At 32.3% G+C, this 23,690-nt stretch overlaps 1 protein-coding gene across 1 annotated transcript in view; it reads right to left on the reverse strand.

Annotated features, from left to right (window-relative positions):
- NFKBID (NFKB inhibitor delta) overlaps positions 1-4,255 on the reverse strand; it is a 31,045-nt gene extending 26,790 nt beyond the window's left edge. Inside the window, exon 1 of the mRNA XM_073657559.1 lies at positions 4,225-4,255. Within this exon, the coding sequence (XP_073513660.1) occupies positions 4,225-4,255 (31 nt within the window). The remainder of the gene's footprint in view (positions 1-4,224) is intronic.
- Positions 4,256-23,690: the final 19,435 nt, after the last annotated feature.

Consider the following 23,690-nt stretch of genomic DNA (forward strand, 5'->3'; position numbering starts at 1 on the left):
ATGGGTGAGACCAAAATAGAGATTTTGGTGAAGCATTATGTTTGGAGAAACTAAAACATTGCATTACAGCATAAAATCCTCAGACCATTGGTGACACATACTGGTGGTAGTATCAGGATCTGGGCCGGTTTTGCTCCATTTGGGCCAGGATGGCTGCCATCACTGATGGAACAATAAATTCCAGAAAATTCTAAAGGAAAATGTCTGGTCATTTGTCCATGAACTGAAAATCTCAAGACATTGTGGATCATGTAGCAAAACAGCAACCCAAAGCCAAAAGAATAAAGAAGTTCTGGAAAGTCACAGTCTGGACCTTAATCCTATAAAAGTGTTGTGGAAGGAACTGAAGTGAGGAAATCATGGGACAAACCCACCAACATCACAGAGGCGAAGTTGATTTGTAGGGAGGAAGGGGCTAAAATTCCTCCATCCGATGTGCAGGAATAATCAAGTGGTCAGACCGGAAACTGAGAGTTCACATACTTTTACCACTCGCAGACGCGTTATTGGATCATTTATCTTAAAAAATTACAAAGTTTGTTATTTTTGATTTATTTATCTACTTTTAGAACTTGTGTGGAAATCTGATAAAGTTTTAAGTCAAATTTATGCAGAAATATAGAAAATTCTGAAGAGTTCGCAAACTTTAAAGCTCCGCTCATCATGGTTCTGATCCTCCAGTTTTCACCTTCATCTTAATTTTTGCAGACAGTAAAATAAGAGTCAGATGGAAGATAACACCCAGGATCAGATGACGCTCGATCAGATACATAGCTCTGCATAGGAGCTGCATACAGAAAAGGAAGGATAATTTTTAAGAGATGTCGAAAGCAATGAGAAAGGATTTTGGGGCTATGTCAAAAGTAAAATAAAAGCCAAAGATGCTACAGGGTCTTTACAGGATGAAAATGGTAAAGTGGTAAAAAATAATGCTGAGAAGACCGAACTTTTAAATTCCTATTTTGCTTCTGTTTTCTCTAAGAACTTAAATGTAACATCAACTGATCTTCTCTGTACTATTGAAGGAATAGAAGAATCCACACTATCTATAAACAGAGAGATAGTGAGGGAATACTTAGCTAACATAAATGAATTCAAGTCTCCAGGTCCAGATGAATTACATCCTAGGGTACTGAAGGAGATAGCAGAGGAAATTATTGAACCACTTTCCATAATCTTTGAAAATTCTTGGAGACCAGGAGAAGTCCCAGAAGCCTGGAGAAGAGCGAATGTTGTCCCTATCTTCAAAAATGGGAAGAAGGTGGACCCAGGGAACTATAGGCCTGTGAGCCTTACTTCTATACCAGGAAATTACAGGCTGGTGAGTCTTACTTCTATACCAGGAAAGATCTTTGAACAAGTTATTAAACAACATGTATACAAGTACCTTTATGAGAATAAAGTGATAAACCGGAGCCAGCATGGGTTTGTAACTAGTCATGTCAGACTAATCTAATTTCCTTCAATGACAGAATCTCACTGACTGTGTGGATCAGGGAAATGCAGTAGATATAGTATATGTCTTGACTTCAGCAAAGCATTTGACAAAGTAGCTCATACCTTCCTTATTGAAAAAATGAGCAACTATGGAATGGACAAGGCAACTGTTAGGTGGATTCATAACTGGCTTAGTGATCGGACCCAAAGACTGGTCATAAATGGTTGCACATCCAGTTGGAAGAATGTCACAAGTGGGGTACCACAAGGCTCCGTCCTGGGCCCTGTGTTGTTCAACATATTTATCAATGATTTAGATGAAGGAATTGAGGGTAAACTGATTAAATTTGCAGATAACACAAAGGTAGGAGGGATAGCTAACACTAGAGAAGAGAAAAGATGTAAACAAGCTAGAACCTAGGGCAGCAACTAACAGAATGGTATTTAACAGGGAGAAATGCAAAGTCCTACATCTGGACAAGAAAAATGTAAAAAGCATATAAAGAATGGGAGGAACAGAACTGAGCAACAGCACATGTGAAAAAGACTTGGATATACTAATAGATCACAGACTGAACATGAGTCAACAGTGTGATGCAGCAGCAAAAAAGGCAAATACCATTCTGGGATATATTAGGAGAAGCACAGAGTCTAGATCATGTGAAGTAATTATCCCCCTCTACTCCTCTATGGTTAGACCTCATCTGAATACTGTCTCCAGTTCTGGGCAACACATCTTAAAAAAGACAAAGAAACTGGAGCAAGTTCAGAGAAGAGCGACCAGAATGGTGACTGGTCTGCAAACCATGTCCTACGATGAACGGTTAAAGGATCTGGGAATGTTTAGCTGCAAAAGAGAAGACTGAGAGGAGACTTAATAGGTGTCTACAAATATCTCAAGGACTGTTACACTGTAGAGGGATCATCTTTATTCTCATGTGCACATGGAAACACGAGAAGCAATGGGATGAAACTGAAAAGGAGAAGACACAGATTAGATATTAGAAAAACTTTTTTGCCAGTGAGGGTGATTAATGAGTGGAACAGGCAGCCACGAGAGGTGGTGAGGTCTCCTTCAATGGAAGTCTTCACACAGAGGCTGGACAGACATCTGTCTGAGATGGTTTAGTGACCCCTGCATTGAGCAGGGGGTTGGACACGAGGACCCTGGAGGTTCCCTCCAACTCTAACATTCTAGGATTCTATGATAATGAAATAAGATAAAAATAGTTACAGAAGCAGATAAAGCACCAGAGCTTCATCTGTCAGTGATCGGGCGCTGCCACCTGGGCTGGGACAACGTAACACGAGGCCGCTGATGCCGTGTGTCTGTGTCAGGACTGGGTTTCATTTCTCCCTGCGTTGTCACTCATTGTGTGACTCTGTGGTGACGAAGGAGACGTCTGTGGGCGGCAGCAGCTGTCACTGGAGCGTAGAGAGGAATCCCCACCAGTGACTCAATGTTTGGGAAATCCACACCAGACCATGTGCCTTGAGATCACGTATACTATCTATCTATCATCTATCTATCATCTATCTATTATCTATCTATTATTTATCTATCTATCTCTATGTATCTATCTATTATCTATTATTTATCTATCTATCTATCTATTATCTATCTATCTATCTATTATCTATCATCTATCTATCTATCTATATCTATTATCTATCTATTATCTATCTATCTATCTATCTCTATGTATCTATTATCTATCTATCTATCTATCTATTATCTATCTATCTATCTATTATCTATCTATCTATCTATTATCTATCTATCTATCTATCTATATCTATTATCTATCTATTATCTATCTATCTATCTATCTCTATGTATCTATTATCTATCTATCTATCTATTATCTATCTATCTATCTATTATCTATCTATCTATCTATCTATCTATATCTATTATCTATCTATTATCTATCTATCTATCTATGTATCTATTATCTATCTATTATCTATTATTTATCTATCTATCTATTATCTATTATCTATCTATCTATCTATCTATTATCTATCTATCTATCTATCTATCTATCTATCTATCTCTATCTATAGCTCTATCTATCTATTAGACTATTATCCATCTCTCCATCCATCTCTCATCTCATCCCTCATCTATTTTTCTATCTATCTTTCTATACATCCATCTCAAATCCAAATAATAAGAAAAACAAAACATAACAGAATTACAGACAAAAGTTCATACCACAATTCACACGTACAAAGCTCATTATTAGTAATGAAAAGTCCATGTGCATCATAAAATACCCCAGGATGTTTTATGAGCTGACATATGTGACGTCATACACTCAGCAGTGATGTAACAATGTTGCTGTATTATAAGTATATTGTTCATTAAATGTATCAACTAATATCTGCTTATTATAAATATGTTCAGCACTCTTCTTCTTCTTCCTCCATTTAGTTGGTCTACAATAATTTCTAATGACATCTTGGTATTATTAATTATTGATTATCAAAATGTAAATAGAATAAGAAGGGAAAATACATAATATAATGCTAAAATAGCAGAAAAATAATGTAATAAGAATGAACCCACTATAATCATCAATATGGTCGTCAGTATTATATTTTAAGTATGATTCTTATTTGTATTTGTATAAATTATTTATATTATTTTATTTATTGTTACAATTCTATATCTATTCTTTTTATTCTGATTTTTCTGCCTGCTTCTGCATTAATAATGATTACACATTTCCTACATCTACTCTTTGGTTCTCCTCTGCCTGTCCCATCCTCTATAGTACATACCTCTAGAGGCGGAGGCCGGAGGAGAGCTCATAGCCTCCCCTCCTCGGTCGTCCTGTCCGTGCGGCTCCAGCGCAGCTCCGATATCTCTCCTTCTATGTGAATGTTATAAAAAGTTGCCTGTTCTGTCTTTAATAAAGAGGAACTTACGAAACTCCACCCCGAGGAGGAAGAGACGGAAAGAAATAGAAAGAGAGTGAGACATCGCAGCTGAGATGAAGCGATAACAGCGTTGTAGAAACAGAGGAAAAGACAAGGGAAAGTAACCAAGTGGAAGAAGAAAAAAGTTGAAGCGGTTAAAATGTGCCATGAGCAGCATCACTGCGCAATCTAGCCACAAAATCACCACCAAATATCACATCATTATATGATGTAATGTACAATAAGGTGATATCAGCCTGCACTAGCCCCACTGCCACCTCACTACCACCGGAGCTGCCACCTCACTACCACTGGAGCTGCCACTTCACTACCACCAAAAATGCCACTTCACTACCACCAAAGCTGCCACCTCACTACTAACGGAGCTTCCACCTCACTATGATCGGAGCTGCCACCTCAAAACCATTGGAGCTGCCATCTCAAAACCAGTGGAGCTGCCATCTCACTACCACTGGAGCTGCCACCTCCCCACTACTGGAGCAGCCACCTCACTACCACCGGAGCTGCCACCTCAGTACCATCAGAGCTGCCACCTCAATACCACTGGAGCTGCCATCTCACTACCAACGGAGCTTCCACTTCACTACCATCGGAGCTGCCACCTCACTATCATCAGAGCTGAAATCTCAAAACCACTGTAGCTGACACCTCAATAACACCGGACCTGCCAGCTCGCCACTACCGGAGCAGCCACCTCACTACAACAGGAGCTTCAGCCTCACTGCCATCGGAGCTTCCACCTCACAACCACCGGAGCTGCAACCTCAAAATCACCGGAGTTGCCACTTCAATACCACTGAAGCCATATAAATACTATAATAGTGCTTCTTTGTATAAGAATATAACTAATAAAATACTGCCCCCTATGTACAGGAATATAACTACTATAATACTGCCCTTATGTACAAGAATATAACTACTATAATACTGCCCACTATGTACAAGAATATAACTACTATAATACTGCCTCCTATGTACAAGAATATAACTACTATAATACTGCCCCCTATGTACAAGAATATAACTACTATAATACTGCTCCTGTGTACAAGATTATAACTAGTATAATACTGCCCCCTATGTACAACAATATAGCTACTATAATACTGCCCCTATGTACAAGAATATAACTACTATAATAGTGCCCCCTATGTACAAGAATATAACTACTATAATACTGCCCCCTATGTACAAGAATACAACTACTATAATACTGCCCCCTATGTACAAGAATATAACTACTATAATACTGCCCTTATGTACAAGAATATAACTACTATAATACTGCGCACTATGTACAAGAATATAACTACTATAATAATGCCCCTATGTATAAGAATATAACTACTATAATGCTGCCCCTATGTACAAGAATATAACTACTATAATACTGCTCCTATGTACAAGAATATAACTACTACAATACTGCACCTATGTACAAGAATATAACTACTATAATACTGCACCTATGTACAAGAATATAACTACTATAATGCTGCCCACTATGTACAAGAATATAACTACTATAATACTGCCCCTATGCATAAGAATATAACTACGTACAAGAATATAACTACTATAATACTGCTCCTATGTAAAAGAATATCACTACTATAATACTGCTCCTATGTACAAGAATATAACTACTATAATACTGCCCCCGATATACAAGAATATAACTACAATAATACTGCCCCTATGTGCAAGAATATAACTACTATAATACTGCTCCTATGTACAAGAATATAACTACTATAATACTGCCCACTATGTATAAGAATATAACTCCTATAATACTGCTCCTATGTACAAGAATATAGCTACCATAATACTGCCCCTTTGTACAAGAATATAACTACTATAATACTGCCCACTATGTACAAGAATATAACTACTATAATACTGCCCCCTATGTACAAGAATATAACTACTATAATACTGCTCCTATGTACAGGAATATAACTACTATAACACTGCCCCTATGTACAAGAATATAACTACTATAATACTGCCTCCTATGTACAAGAATATAACTACTATAATACTGCCCCTATGTACAAGAATATAACTACTATAATACTGCCCCTATGTACAAGAATATAACTACTATAATACTGCCCCCTATGTACAAGAATATAACTACTATAATACTGCCCCTATGTACAGGAATATAACTACTATAACACTGCCCCTATGTACAAGAATATAACTACTATAAGACTGCCTCCTATGTACAAGAATATAACTACTATAATACTGCCCCCTATGTACAAGAATATAACTACTATAATACTGCACCCTATGTGCAAGAATACAACTACAACTACTATAATACTGCCCCCTATGTACAGGAATATAACTACTATAATACTGCCCTTATGTACAAGAATATAACTACTATAATACTGCCCACTATGTACAAGAATATAACTACTATAATACTGCCCACTATGTACAAGAATATAACTACTATAATACTGCACCCTATGTACAAGAATATAACTGCTATAATACTGCGCGCTATGTACAAGAATACAACTACAACTACAATAATACTGCCCCCTATGTACAGGAATATAACTACTATAATACTGCCCTTATGAACAAGAATATAACTACTATAATACTGCCCACTATGTACAAGAATATAACTACTATAATACTGCCCCTATGCATAAGAATATAACCGTACAAGAATATAACTACTATAATACTGCTCCTATGTAAAAGAATATCACTACTATAATACTGCTCCTATGTACAAGAATATAACTACTATAATACTGCCCCATATACAAGAATATAACTACAATAATACTGCCCCTATGTACAAGAATATAACTACTATAATACTGCCCACTATGTACAAGAATATAACTCCTATAATACTGCTCCTATGTACAAGAATATAACTACTATAATACTGTTCCTATGTACAGGAAAATAACTACTATAACACTGACCCTATGTACAAGAATACAACTACTATAATACTGTCCATATGCACAAGAATATAAGTACTATAATGCGGCTCTTATGTACAAGAATATAACTACTATAATACTGCCCACTATGTACAAGAATATAACTACTATAATACTGCCCCCGATATACAAGAATATAACTACTATAACATTGCCCCTATGTACAAGAATATAACTACTATAATACTGCCCCTATGTACAAGAATATAACTACTATAATGCTGCCCCCGATATACAAGAATATAACTACTATAATACTGCCCCCTATGTAGAAGAATATAACTACTATAATACTGCTCCTATGTACAAGAATATAACTACTATAATACTGCCCCATATGTACAAGAATATAACTACTATAATACTCCTCTTATGTACAAGAATATAACTACTATAATACTGCTCCTATGTACAAGAATATAACTACTATAATACTGCCCCCGATATACAAGAATATAACTACTATAATACTGCTCCTATGTACAAAAATATAACTACTATAATACTGCCCCCTATGTACAAGAATATAACTACTATAATACTGCCCCCGATATACAAGAATATAACTACTATAATACTGCTCCTATGTACAAGAATATAACTACTATAATACTGCTCCTATGTACAAGAATATAACTACTATAATACTGCCCCGATATACAAGAATATAACTACTATAATACTGCTCCTATGTACAAGAATATAACTACTATAATACTGCCCCCTATGTACAAGAATATAACTACTATAATACTGCCCCCGATATACAAGAATATAACTACTATAATACTGCTCCTATGTACAAGAATATAACTACTATAATACTGCTCCTATGTACAAGAATATAACTACTATAATACTGCCCCCGATATACAAGAATATAACTACTATAATACTGCTCCTATGTACAAGAATATAACTACTATAATACTGCCCCCTATGTACAAGAATATAACTACTATAATACTGCTCCTATGTACAAGAATATAACTACTATAATACTGCCCCCTATGTACAAGAATATAACTACTATAATACTGATCCCTATGTACAAGAATATAACTACTATAATACTGCTCCTATGTACAAGAATATAACTACTATAATACTGCTTTCTATGTACAAGAATATAACTACTATAATACTGCTCCTTTGTACAAGAATATAACAACTGTAATACTGCCCCCTATGTACAAGAATATAACTACTATAATACTGCCCCCTATGTACAAGAATACAACTACTATAATACTGCCCCCTATGTACAAGAATATAACTACTATAATACTGCCCTTATGTACAAGAATATAACTACTATAATACTGCGCACTATGTACAAGAATATAACTACTATAATACTGCCCCTATGTATAAGAATATAACTACTATAATGCTGCCCCTATGTACAAGAATATAACTACTATAATACTGCTCCTATGTACAAGAATATAACTACTATAATACTGCACCTATGTACAAGAATATAACTACTATAATACTGCACCTATTTACAAGAATCTAACTACTATAATACTGCCCACTATGTACAAGAATAAAACTACTATAATACTGCCCCTATGCATAAGAATATAACTACGTACAAGAATATAACTACTATAATACTGCTCCTATGTAAAAGAATATCACTGCTATAATACTGCTCCTATGTACAAGAATATAACTACTATAATACTGCCCCCGATATACAAGAATATAACTACAATAATACTGCCCCTATGTACAAGAATATAACTACTATAATACTGCTCCTATGTACAAGAATATAACTACTATAATACTGCCCACTATGTACAAGAATATAACTCCTATAATACTGCTCCTATGTACAAGAATATAACTACTATAATACTGCTCCTATGTACAGGAATATAACTAATATAATACTGCCCCTATGTACAAGAATATAACTACTATAATACTGCCTCCTATGTACAAGAATATAACTACTATAATACTGCCCCCTATGTACAAGAATATAACTACTATAATACTGCCCCCTATGTACAAGAATACAACTACAACTACTATAATACTGCCCCCTGTGTACAGGAATATAACTACTATAATACTGCCCTTATGTAGAAGAATATAACTACTATAATACTGCCAACTATGTACAAGAATATAACTACTATAATACTGCCCACTATGTAAAAGAATATAACTACTATAATACTGCCCCCTATGTACAAGAATATAACTGCTATAATACTGCCCGCTATGAACAAGAATACAACTACAACTACAATAATACTGCCCCCTATGTACAGGAATATAACTACAATAATACTGCCCTTATGTACAAGAATATAACTACTATAATACTGCCCACTATGTACAAGAATATAGCTACTATAACACTGCCCCTATGCATAAGAATATAACCGTACAAGAATATAACTACTATAATACTGCTCCTATGTAAAAGAATACCACTACTATAATACTGCTCCTATGTACAAGAATATAACTACTATAATACTGCCCCCGATATACAAGAATATAACTACAATAATACTGCCCCTATGTACAAGAATATAACTACTATAATACTGCCCACTATGTACAAGAATATAACTCCTATAAAACTGCTCCTATGTACAAGAATATAACTACTATAATACTGCTCCTATGTACAGGAAAATAACTACTATAACACTGCCCCTATGTACAAGAATATAACTACTATAATACTGCCCATATGCACAAGAATATAAGTACTATAATGCTGCTCTTATGTACAAGAATATAACTACTATAATACTGCCCACTATGTACAAGAATATAACTACTATAATACTGCCCCCGATATACAATAATATAACTACTATAACACTGCCCCTATGTACAAGAATATAACTACTATAATACTGCCCCTATGTACAAGAATATAACTACTATATTACTGCCCCCGATATACAAGAATATAACTACTATAATACTGCCCCCTATGTAGAAGAATATAACTACTATAATACTGCTCCTATGTACAAGAATATAACTACTATAATACTGCCCCCTATGTACAAGAATATAACTACTATAATACTCCTCTTATGTACAAGAATATAACTACTGTAATACTGCTCCTATGTACAAGAATATAACTACTATAATACTGCCCCCGACATACAAGAATATAACTACTATAATACTGCTCCTATGTACAAGAATATAACTACTATAATACTGCCCCCTATGTACAAGAATATAACTACTATTATACTGCCCCAGATATACAAGAATATAACTACTATAATACTGCTCCTATGTACAAGAATATAACTACTATAATACTGCTCCTATGTACAAGAATATAACTACTATAATACTGCCCCCGATATGCAAGAATATAACTACTATAATACTGCTCCTATGTACAAGAATATAACTACTATAATACTGCCACTATGTACAAGAATATAACTACTATAATACTGCTCCTATGTACAAGAATATAACTACTATAATACTGCCCCCTATGTACAAGAATATAACTACTATAATACTGATCCCTATGTACAAGAATATAACTACTATAATACTGCTCCTATGTACAAGAATATAACTACTATAATACTGCTTTCTATGTACAAGAATATAACTACTGTAATACTGCTCCTATGTACAAGAATATAACTACTATAATACTGCCCCCTATGTACAAGAATATAACTACTATAATACTGATCCCTATGTACAAGAATATAACAACTATAATACTGCTCCTATGTACAATAATATAACTACTATAATACTGCTCTTATTTACAATAATATAACTACTATAATACTACTGCCTATGTACAGGAATATAACTGCTATAACTCTGCTCCTATGTACAAGAATATAACTACTATAATACTGCCCCTGATATACATGAATATAACTACTATAATTCTGCCCCTATGTACAGGAATATAACTGCTATAATACTGCCCCTATGTACAAGAATATAACTACTATAACACGGCTCTTATGTACAAAAATATAACTACTATAACACTGCCCCTACGAATAAGAATATAACTACTATAATACTGCCCCTATGTACAAGAATATAACTACTATAATACAGCCCCTATGTACAAGAATATAACTACTATTATACTGTCCCTATGTACAAGAATATAACTACTATAATACTGCTCCTATGTACAAGAATATAACTACTATAATACTGCCCACTATGTACAAGAATATAACTACTATAATACTGCCCCCGATATACAATAATATAACTACTATAACACTGCCCCTATGTACAAGAATATAACTACTATAATACTGCCCCTATGTACAAGAATATAACTACTATATTACTGCCCCCGATATACAAGAATATAACTACTATAATACTGCCCCCTATGTAGAAGAATATAACTACTATAATACTGCTCCTATGTACAAGAATATAACTACTATAATACTGCCCCCTATGTACAAGAATATAACTACTATAATACTCCTCTTATGTACAAGAATATAACTACTGTAATACTGCTCCTATGTACAAGAATATAACTACTATAATCCTGCCCCCGACATACAAGAATATAACTACTATAATACTGCTCCTATGTACAAGAATATAACTACTATAATACTGCCCCCTATGTACAAGAATATAACTACTATAATACTGCCCCCGATATACAAGAATATAACTACTATAATACTGCTCCTATGTACAAGAATATAACTACTATAATACTGCTCCTATGTACAAGAATATAACTACTATAATACTGCCCCCGATATGCAAGAATATAACTACTATAATACTGCTCCTATGTACAAGAATAAAACTACTATAATACTGCCACTATGTACAAGAATATAACTACTATAATACTGCTCCTATGTACAAGAATATAACTACTATAATACTGCCCCCTATGTACAAGAATATAACTACTATAATACTGATCCCTATGTACAAGAATATAACTACTATAATACTGCTCCTATGTACAAGAATATAACTACTATAATACTGCTTTCTATGTACAAGAATATAACTACTATAATACTGCTCCTATGTACAAGAATATAACAACTGTAATACTGCTCCTATGTACAAGAATATAACTACTATAATTCTGCCCCCTATGTACAAGAATATAACTACTATAATACTGATCCCTATGTACAAGAATATAACAACTATAATACTGCTCCTATGTACAATAATATAACTACTATAATACTGCTCTTATTTACAATAATATAACTACTATAATACTACTGCCTATGTACAGGAATATAACTGCTATAACTCTGCTCCTATGTACAAGAATATAACTACTATAATACTGCCCCTGATATACAAGAATATAACTACTATAATTCTGCCCCTATGTACAGGAATATAACTGCTATAATACTGCCCCTATGTACAAGAATATAACTACTATAACACGGCTCTTATGTACAAAAATATAACTACTATAACACTGCCCCTACGAATAAGAATATAACTACTATAATACTGCCCCTATGTACAAGAATATAACTACTATAATACAGCCCCTATGTACAAGAATATAACTACTATTATACTGTCCCTATGTACAAGAATATAACTACTATAATACTGCTCCTATGTACAAGAATATAACTACTATAATACTGCCCCCTATGTACAAAAATATAACTACTATAATGCTGCCATCTATGTACAAGAATATACTGTAACTACTATAATACTGCCCCTATGTACAAGAATATAACTACTATAATACTGCTCCTATGTACAAGAATAAAACTACTATAATACTGCCCCCTATGTACAAGAATATAACTACTATAATGCTGCCATGTATGTACAAGAATATACTGTAACTACTATAATACTGTCCCTATGTACAAGAATATAACTACTATAATACTGCTCCTATGTACAAGAATATAACTACTATAATACTGCTCCTATGTACAAGAATATAACTACTATAATACTGCTCCTATGTACAAGAATATAACTACTATAATACTGCTTTCTATGTACAAGAATATAACTACTATAATACTGCTCCTATGTACAAGAATATAACAACTGTAATACTGCTCCTATGTACAAGAATATAACTACTATAATACTGCCCCCTATGTACAAGAATATAACTACTATAATACTGATCCCTATGTACAAGAATATAACTACTATAATACTGCTCCTATGTACAAGAATATAACTACTATAATACTGCTCTTATGTACAATAATATAACTATTATAATACTACTGCCTATGTACAGGAATATAACTGCTATAACTCTGCTCCTATGTACAAGAATATAACTACTATAATACTGCCCCTGATATACAAGAATATAACTACTATAATACTGCCCCTATGTACAAGAATATAACTGCTATAATACTGCCCCTATGTACAAGAATATAACTACTATAACACGGCTCTTATGTACAAAAATATAACTACTATAACACTGCCCCTATGTATAAGAATATAACTACTATAATACTGCCCCTATGTACAAGAATATAACTACTATAATACTGCCCCTATGTACAAGAATATAACTACTATTAAACTGTCCCTATGTACAAGAATATAACTACTATAATACTGCCCCTATGTACAAGAATATAACTACTATAATACTCCCCCTATGTACAAGAATAAAACTACTATAATACTGCCCCCTATGTACAAGAATATAACTACTATAATGCTGCCATCTATGTACAAGAATATACTGTAACTACTATAATACTGCCCCTATGTACAAGAATATAACTACTATAATACTGCTCTTATTTACAATAATATAACTACTATAATACTACTGCCTATGTACAGGAATATAACTGCTATAACTCTGCTCCTGTGTACAAGAATATAACTTCTATAATACTGCCCCTGATATACAAGAATATAACTACTATAATTCTGCCCCTATGTACAGGAATATAACTGCTATAATACTGCCCCTATGTACAAGAATATAACTACTATAACACGGCTCTTATGTACAAAAATATAACTACTATAACACTGCCCCTATGAATAAGAATATAACTCCTATAATACTGCCCCTATGTACAAGAATATAACTACTATAATACTGCCCCTATGTACAAGAATATAACTACTATTATACTGTCCCTATGTACAAGAATATAACTACTATAATACTGCTCCTATGTACAAGAATATAACTACTATAATACTGCCCCCTATGTACAAGAATATAACTACTATAATACTCCCCCTATGTACAAGAATAAAACTACCATAATACTGCCCCCTATGTACAAGAATATAACTACTATAATGCTGCCATCTATGTACAAGAATATACTGTAACTACTATAATACTGTCCCTATGTACAAGAATATAACTACTATAATACTGCTCCTATGTACAAGAATATAACTACTATAATACTGCTCCTATGTACAAGAATATAACTACTATAATACTGCTCCTATGTACAAGAATATAACTACTATAATACTGCTTTCTATGTACAAGAATATAACTACTATAATACTGCTCCTATGTACAAGAATATAACAACTGTAATACTGCTCCTATGTACAAGAATATAACTACTATAATACTGCCCCCTATGTACAAGAATATAACTACTATAATACTGATCCCTATGTACAAGAATATAACTACTATAATACTGCTCCTATGTACAAGAATATAACTACTATAATACTGCTCTTATTTACAATAATATAACTACTATAATACTACTGCCTATGTACAAAAATATAACTACTATAACACTGCCCCTATGTATAAGAATATAACTACTATAATACTGCCCCTATGTACAAGAATATAACTACTATAATACTGCCCCTATGTACAAGAATATAACTACTATTAAACTGTCCCTATGTACAAGAATATAACTACTATAATACTGCTCCTATGTACAAGAATATAACTACTATAATACTGCCCCTATGTACAAGAATATAACTACTATAATACTCCCCCTATGTACAAGAATAAAACTACTATAATACTGCCCCCTATGTACAAGAATATAACTACTATAATGCTGCCATCTATGTACAAGAATATACTGTAACTACTATAATACTGCCCCTATGTACAAGAATATAACTACTATAATACTGCTCTAATTTACAATAATATAACTACTATAATACTACTGCCTATGTACAGGAATATAACTGCTATAACTCTGCTCCTATGTACAAGAATATAACTTCTATAATACTGCCCCTGATATACAAGAATATAACTACTATAATTCTGCCCCTATGTACAGGAATATAACTGCTATAATACTGCCCCTATGTACAAGAATATAACTACTATAACACGGCTCTTATGTACAAAAATATAACTACTATAACACTGCCCCTATGAATAAGAATATAACTACTATAATACTGCCCCTATGTACAAGAATATAACTACTATAATACTGCCCCTATGTACAAGAATATAACTACTATTATACTGTCCCTATGTACAAGAATATAACTACTATAATACTGCTCCTAGGTACAAGAATATAACTACTATAATACTGCCCCCTATGTACAAGAATATAACTACTATAATACTCCTCCTATGTACAAGAATAAAACTACCATAATACTGCCCCCTATGTACAAGAATATAACTACTATAATGCTGCCATCTATGTACAAGAATATACTGTAACTACTATAATACTGCCCCTATGTACAAGAATATAACTACTATAATACTGCTCCTATGTACAAGAATAAAACTACTATAATACTGCCCCCTATGTACAAGAATATAACTACTGTAATGCTGCCATCTATGTACAAGAATATACTGTAACTACTATAATACTGTCCCTATGTACAAGAATATAACTACTATAATACTGCTCCTATGTACAAGAATATAACTACTATAATACTGCTCCTATGTACAAGAATATAACTACTATAATACTGCTCCTATGTACAAGAATATAACTACTATAATACTGCTTTCTATGTTCAAGAATATAACTACTATAATACTGCTCCTATGTACAAGAATATAACAACTGTAATACTGCTCCTATGTACAAGAATATAACTACTATAATACTGCCCCCTATGTACAAGAATATAACTACTATAATACTGATCCCTATGTACAAGAATATAACTACTATAATACTGCTCCTATGTAGAAGAATATAACTACTATAATACTGCTCTTATTTACAATAATATAACTACTATAATACTACTGCCTATGTACAGGAATATAACTGCTATAACTCTGCTCCTATGTAGAAGAATATAACTACTATAATACTGCCCCTGATATACAAGAATATAACTACTATAATACTGCCCCTATATACAAGAATATAACTGCTATAATACTGCCCCTATGTACAAGAATATAACTACTATAACACGGCTCTTATGTACAAAAATATAACTACTATAACACTGCCCCTATGTATAAGAATATAACTACTATAATACTGCCCCTATGTACAAGAATATAACTACTATAATACTGCCCCTATGTACAAGAATATAACTACTACTAAACTGTCCCTATGTACAAGAATATAACTACTATAATACTGCTCCTATGTACAAGAATATAACTACTATAATACTGCCCCTATGTACAAGAATATAACTACTATAATACTCCCCCTATGTACAAGAATAAAACTACTATAATACTGCCCCCTATGTACAAGAATATAACTACTATAATGCTGCCATCTATGTACAAGAATATACTGTAACTACTATAATACTGCCCCTATGTACAAGAATATAACTACTATAATACTGCTCCTATGTACAAGAATATAACTACTATAATACTGCTCCTATGTACAAGAATATAACTACTATAATACTGCCCCCTATGTACAAGAATATAACTACTATAATACTGCTCCTATGTACAAGAATATAACTACTATAATACTGCTCCTATGTACAAGAATATAACTACTATAATACTGCTCCTATGTACAAGAATATAACTACTATAATACTGCCCCCTATGTACAAGAATATAACTACTATAATACTGCTCCCTTATGTACAAGAATATAACTACTATAATACTGCCCCTTATGTACAAGTATATAACTACTATAATACTGCTCCTATATACAAGAATATAACTACTATAATACTGCTCCTATATACAAGAATATAACTACTATAATACTGCTCCTATATACAAGAATATAACTACTATAATACTGCTCCTATGTACAAGAATATAACTACTATAATCCTGCTCCTATGTACCAGACTATAACTACTATAATACTGCTCCTATGTACAAGAATATAACTACTATAATACTGCCCCTATGTACAAGAATATAACTACTATAATACTGCTCCTATGTACAAGAATATAACTACTATAATACTGCTCCTATGTACAAGAATATAACTACTATAATACTGCTCCTATGTACAAGAATATAACTACTATAATACTGCTCCCTATGTACAAGAATATAACTACTATAATACTTATCCCTATGTACAAGAATATAACTACTATAATACTGCTCCTATGTACAAAAATATAACTACTATAATACTGCTCTTATTTACAATAATGTAACTACTATAATACTACTGTCTATGTACAGGAACATAACTGCTATAACTCTGCTCCTATGTACAAGAATATAAATACTATAATACTGCCCCTGATATACAAGAATATAACTACTATAATACTGCCCCTATGTACAAGAATATAACTACTATAATACTGCCCCTATGTACAAGAATATAACTACTATAATACTGCCCCTATGTACAAGAATATAACTACTATAATACTGCTCCTATGTACAAGAATATAACTACTATAATACTGCCCCCTATCTACAAGAATATAACTACTATAATACTGCTCCTATGTACAAGAATATAACTACTATAATACTGCTCCTATATACAAGAATATAACTACTATAATACTGCCCCCTATGTACAAGAATATAACTACTATAATACTGCCCCCTATGTACAAGAATATAACTACTATAATACTACCCCTTATGTACAAGTATATAACTACTATAATACTGCTCCTATATACAAGAATATAACTACTATAATACTGCTCCTATATACAAGAATATAACTACTATAATACTGCTCCTATATACAAGAATATAACTACTATAATACTGCTCCTATGTACAAGAATATAACTACTATAATACTGCTCCTATGTACCAGACTATAACTACTATAATACTGCTCCTATGTACAAGAATATAACTACTATAATACTGCCCCCGATATACAAGAATATAACTACTATAATACTGCTCCTATGTACAAGAATATAACTACTATAATACTGCTCCTATGTACAAGAATATAACTACTATAATACTGCTCCTATGTACAAGAATATAACTACTATAATACTGCTCCTATGTACAAGAATATAACTACTATAATACTGCTCCTATGTACAAGAATATAACTACTATAATACTGCCCCCTATGTACAAGAATATAACTACTATAATACTGCTCCCTTATGTACAAGAATATAACTACTATAATACTGCCCCTTATGTACAAGTATATAACTACTATAATACTGCTCCTATATACAAGAATATAACTACTATAATACTGCTCCTATATACAAGAATATAACTACTATAATACTGCTCCTATGTACAAGAATATAACTACTATAATACTGCTCCTATGTACCAGACTATAACTACTATAATACTGCTCCTATGTACAAGAATATAACTACTATAATACTGCTCCTATGTACAAGAATATAACTACTATAATACTGCTCCTATGTACAAGAATATAACTACTATAATACTGCTCCTATGTACAAGAATATAACTACTATAATACTGCTCCCTATGTACAAGAATATAACTACTATAATACTTATCCCTATGTACAAGAATATAACTACTATAATACTGCTCCTATGTACAAAAATATAACTACTATAATACTGCTCTTATTTACAATAATATAACTACTATAATACTGCCCCCTATGTACAGGAACATAACTGCTATAACTCTGCTCCTATGTACAAGAATATAACTACTATAATACTGCCCCTGATATACAAGAATATAACTACTATAATACTGCCCCTATGTACAAGAATATAACTACTATAATACTGCCCCTATGTACAAGAATATAACTACTATAATACTGCCCCTATGTACAAGAATATAACTACTATAATACTGCTCCTATGTACAAGAATATAACTACTATAATACTGCCCCCTATCTACAAGAATATAACTACTATAATACTGCTCCTATGTACAAGAATATAACTACTATAATACTGCTCCTATATACAAGAATATAACTACTATAATACTGCCCCCTATGTACAAGAATATAACTACTATAATACTGCCCCCTATGTACAAGAATATAACTACTATAATACTGCCCCCTATGTACAAGAATATAACTACTATAATACTGCCCCTTATGTACAAGTATATAACTACTATAATACTGCTCCTATATACAAGAATATAACTACTATAATACTGCTCCTATATACAAGAATATAACTACTATAATACTGCTCCTATATACAAGAATATAACTACTATAATACTGCTCCTATGTACAAGAATATAACTACTATAATACTGCTCCTATGTACCAGACTATAACTACTATAATACTGCTCCTATGTATAAGAATATAACTACTATAATACTGCCCCCGATATACAAGAATATAACTACTATAATACTGCTCCTATGTACAAGAATATAACTACTATAATACTGCCCCCGATATACAAGAATATAACTACTATAACACTGCCCCTATGTACAAGAATATAACTACTATAATACTGCCCCTATGTACAAGAATATAACTATTATATTACTGCGCCTATGTACAAGAATATAACTACTATAATACTGCTCCTATGTACAAGAATATAACTACTATAATACTGCCCCTATGTACAAGAATATAACTACTATTATACTGTCCCTATGTACAAGAATATAACTACTATAATACTGCTCCTATGTACAAGAATATAACTACTATAATACTGCCCCCTATGTACAAGAATATAACTACTATAATACTCCTCCTATGTACAAGAATAAAACTACCATAATACTGCCCCCTATGTACAAGAATATAACTACTATAATGCTGCCATCTATGTACAAGAATATACTGTAACTACTATAATACTGCCCCTATGTACAAGAATATAACTACTATAATACTGCTCCTATGTACAAGAATAAAACTACTATAATACTGCCCCCTATGTACAAGAATATAACTACTGTAATGCTGCCATCTATGTACAAGAATATACTGTAACTACTATAATACTGTCCCTATGTACAAGAATATAACTACTATAATACTGCTCCTATGTACAAGAATATAACTACTATAATACTGCTCCTATGTACAAGAATATAACTACTATAATACTGCTCCTATGTACAAGAATATAACTACTATAATACTGCTTTCTATGTACAAGAATATAACTACTATAATACTGCTCCTATGTACAAGAATATAACAACTGTAATACTGCTCCTATGTACAAGAATATAACTACTATAATACTGCCCCCTATGTACAAGAATATAACTACTATAATACTGATCCCTATGTACAAGAATATAACTACTATAATACTGCTCCTATGTAGAAGAATATAACTACTATAATACTGCTCTTATTTACAATAATATAACTACTATAGTACTACTGCCTATGTACAGGAATATAACTGCTATAACTCTGCTCCTATGTAGAAGAATATAACTACTATAATACTGCCCCTGATATACAAGAATATAACTACTATAATACTGCCCCTATGTACAAGAATATAACTGCTATAATACTGCCCCTATGTACAAGAATATAACTACTATAACACGGCTCTTATGTACAAAAATATAACTACTATAACACTGCCCCTATGTATAAGAATATAACTACTATAATACTGCCCCTATGTACAAGAATATAACTACTATAATACTGCCCCTATGTACAAGAATATAACTACTACTAAACTGTCCCTATGTACAAGAATATAACTACTATAATACTGCTCCTATGTACAAGAATATAACTACTATAATACTGCCCCTATGTACAAGAATATAACTACTATAATACTCCCCCTATGTACAAGAATAAAACTACTATAATACTGCCCCCTATGTACAAGAATATAACTACTATAATGCTGCCATCTATGTACAAGAATATACTGTAACTACTATAATACTGCCCCTATGTACAAGAATATAACTACTATAATACTGCTCCTATGTACAAGAATATAACTACTATAATACTGCTCCTATGTACAAGAATATAACTACTATAATACTGCCCCCTATGTACAAGAATATAACTACTATAATACTGCTCCTATGTACAAGAATATAACTACTATAATACTGCTCCTATGTACAAGAATATAACTACTATAATACTGCTCCTATGTACAAGAATATAACTACTATAATACTGCCCCCTATGTACAAGAATATAACTACTATAATACTGCTCCCTTATGTACAAGAATATAACTACTATAATACTGCCCCTTATGTACAAGTATATAACTACTATAATACTGCTCCTATATACAAGAATATAAATACTATAATACTGCTCCTATATACAAGAATATAACTACTATAATACTGCTCCTATATACAAGAATATAACTACTATAATACTGCTCCTATGTACAAGAATATAACTACTATAATACTGCTCCTATGTACCAGACTATAACTACTATAATACTGCTCCTATGTACAAGAATATAACTACTATAATACTGCCCCTATGTACAAGAATATAACTACTATAATACTGCTCCTATGTACAAGAATATAACTACTATAATACTGCTCCTATGTACAAGAATATAACTACTATAATACTGCTCCTATGTACAAGAATATAACTACTATAATACTGCTCCCTATGTACAAGAATATAACTACTATAATACTTATCCCTATGTACAAGAATATAACTACTATAATACTGCTCCTATGTACAAAAATATAACTACTATAATACTGCTCTTATTTACAATAATGTAACTACTATAATACTACTGTCTATGTACAGGAACATAACTGCTATAACTCTGCTCCTATGTACAAGAATATAAATACTATAATACTGCCCCTGATATACAAAAATATAACTACTATAATACTGCCCCTATGTACAAGAATATAACTACTATAATACTGCCCTTATGTACAAGAATATAACTACTATAATACTGCCCCTATGTACAAGAATATAACTACTATAATACTGCTCCTATGTACAAGAATATAACTACTATAATACTGCCCCCTATCTACAAGAATATAACTACTATAATACTGCTCCTATGTACAAGAATATAACTACTATAATACTGCTCCTATATATAAGAATATAACTACTATAATACTGCCCCCTATGTACAAGAATATAACTACTATAATACTGCCCCCTATGTACAAGAATATAACTACTATAATACTACCCCTTATGTACAAGTATATAACTACTATAATACTGCTCCTATATACAAGAATATAACTACTATAATACTGCTCCTATATACAAGAATATAACTACTATAATACTGCTCCTATATACAAGAATATAACTACTATAATACTGCTCCTATGTACAAGAATATAACTACTATAATACTGCTCCTATGTACCAGACTATAACTACTATAATACTGCTCCTATGTACAAGAATATAACTACTATAATACTGCCCCCGATATACAAGAATATAACTACTATAATACTGCTCCTATGTACAAGAATATAACTACTATAATACTGCTCCTATGTACAAGAATATAACTACTATAATACTGCTCCTATGTACAAGAATATAACTACTATAATACTGCTCCTATGTACAAGAATATAACTACTATAATACTGCTCCTATGTACAAGAATATAACTACTATAATACTGCCCCCTATGTACAAGAATATAACTACTATAATACTGCTCCCTTATGTACAAGAATATAACTACTATAATACTGCCCCTTATGTACAAGTATATAACTACTATAATACTGCTCCTATATACAAGAATATAACTACTATAATACTGCTCCTATATACAAGAATATAACTACTATAATACTGCTCCTATATACAAGAATATAACTACTATAATACTGCTCCTATGTACAAGAATATAACTACTATAATACTGCTCCTATGTACCAGACTAT

This window comes from Phyllobates terribilis, unplaced genomic scaffold (genome assembly GCF_046119375.1).
Source record: "Phyllobates terribilis strain yellow unplaced genomic scaffold, ASM4611937v1 Scaffold_12__6_contigs__length_324123572, whole genome shotgun sequence".
NCBI lineage: Eukaryota > Metazoa > Chordata > Amphibia > Anura > Dendrobatidae > Phyllobates > Phyllobates terribilis.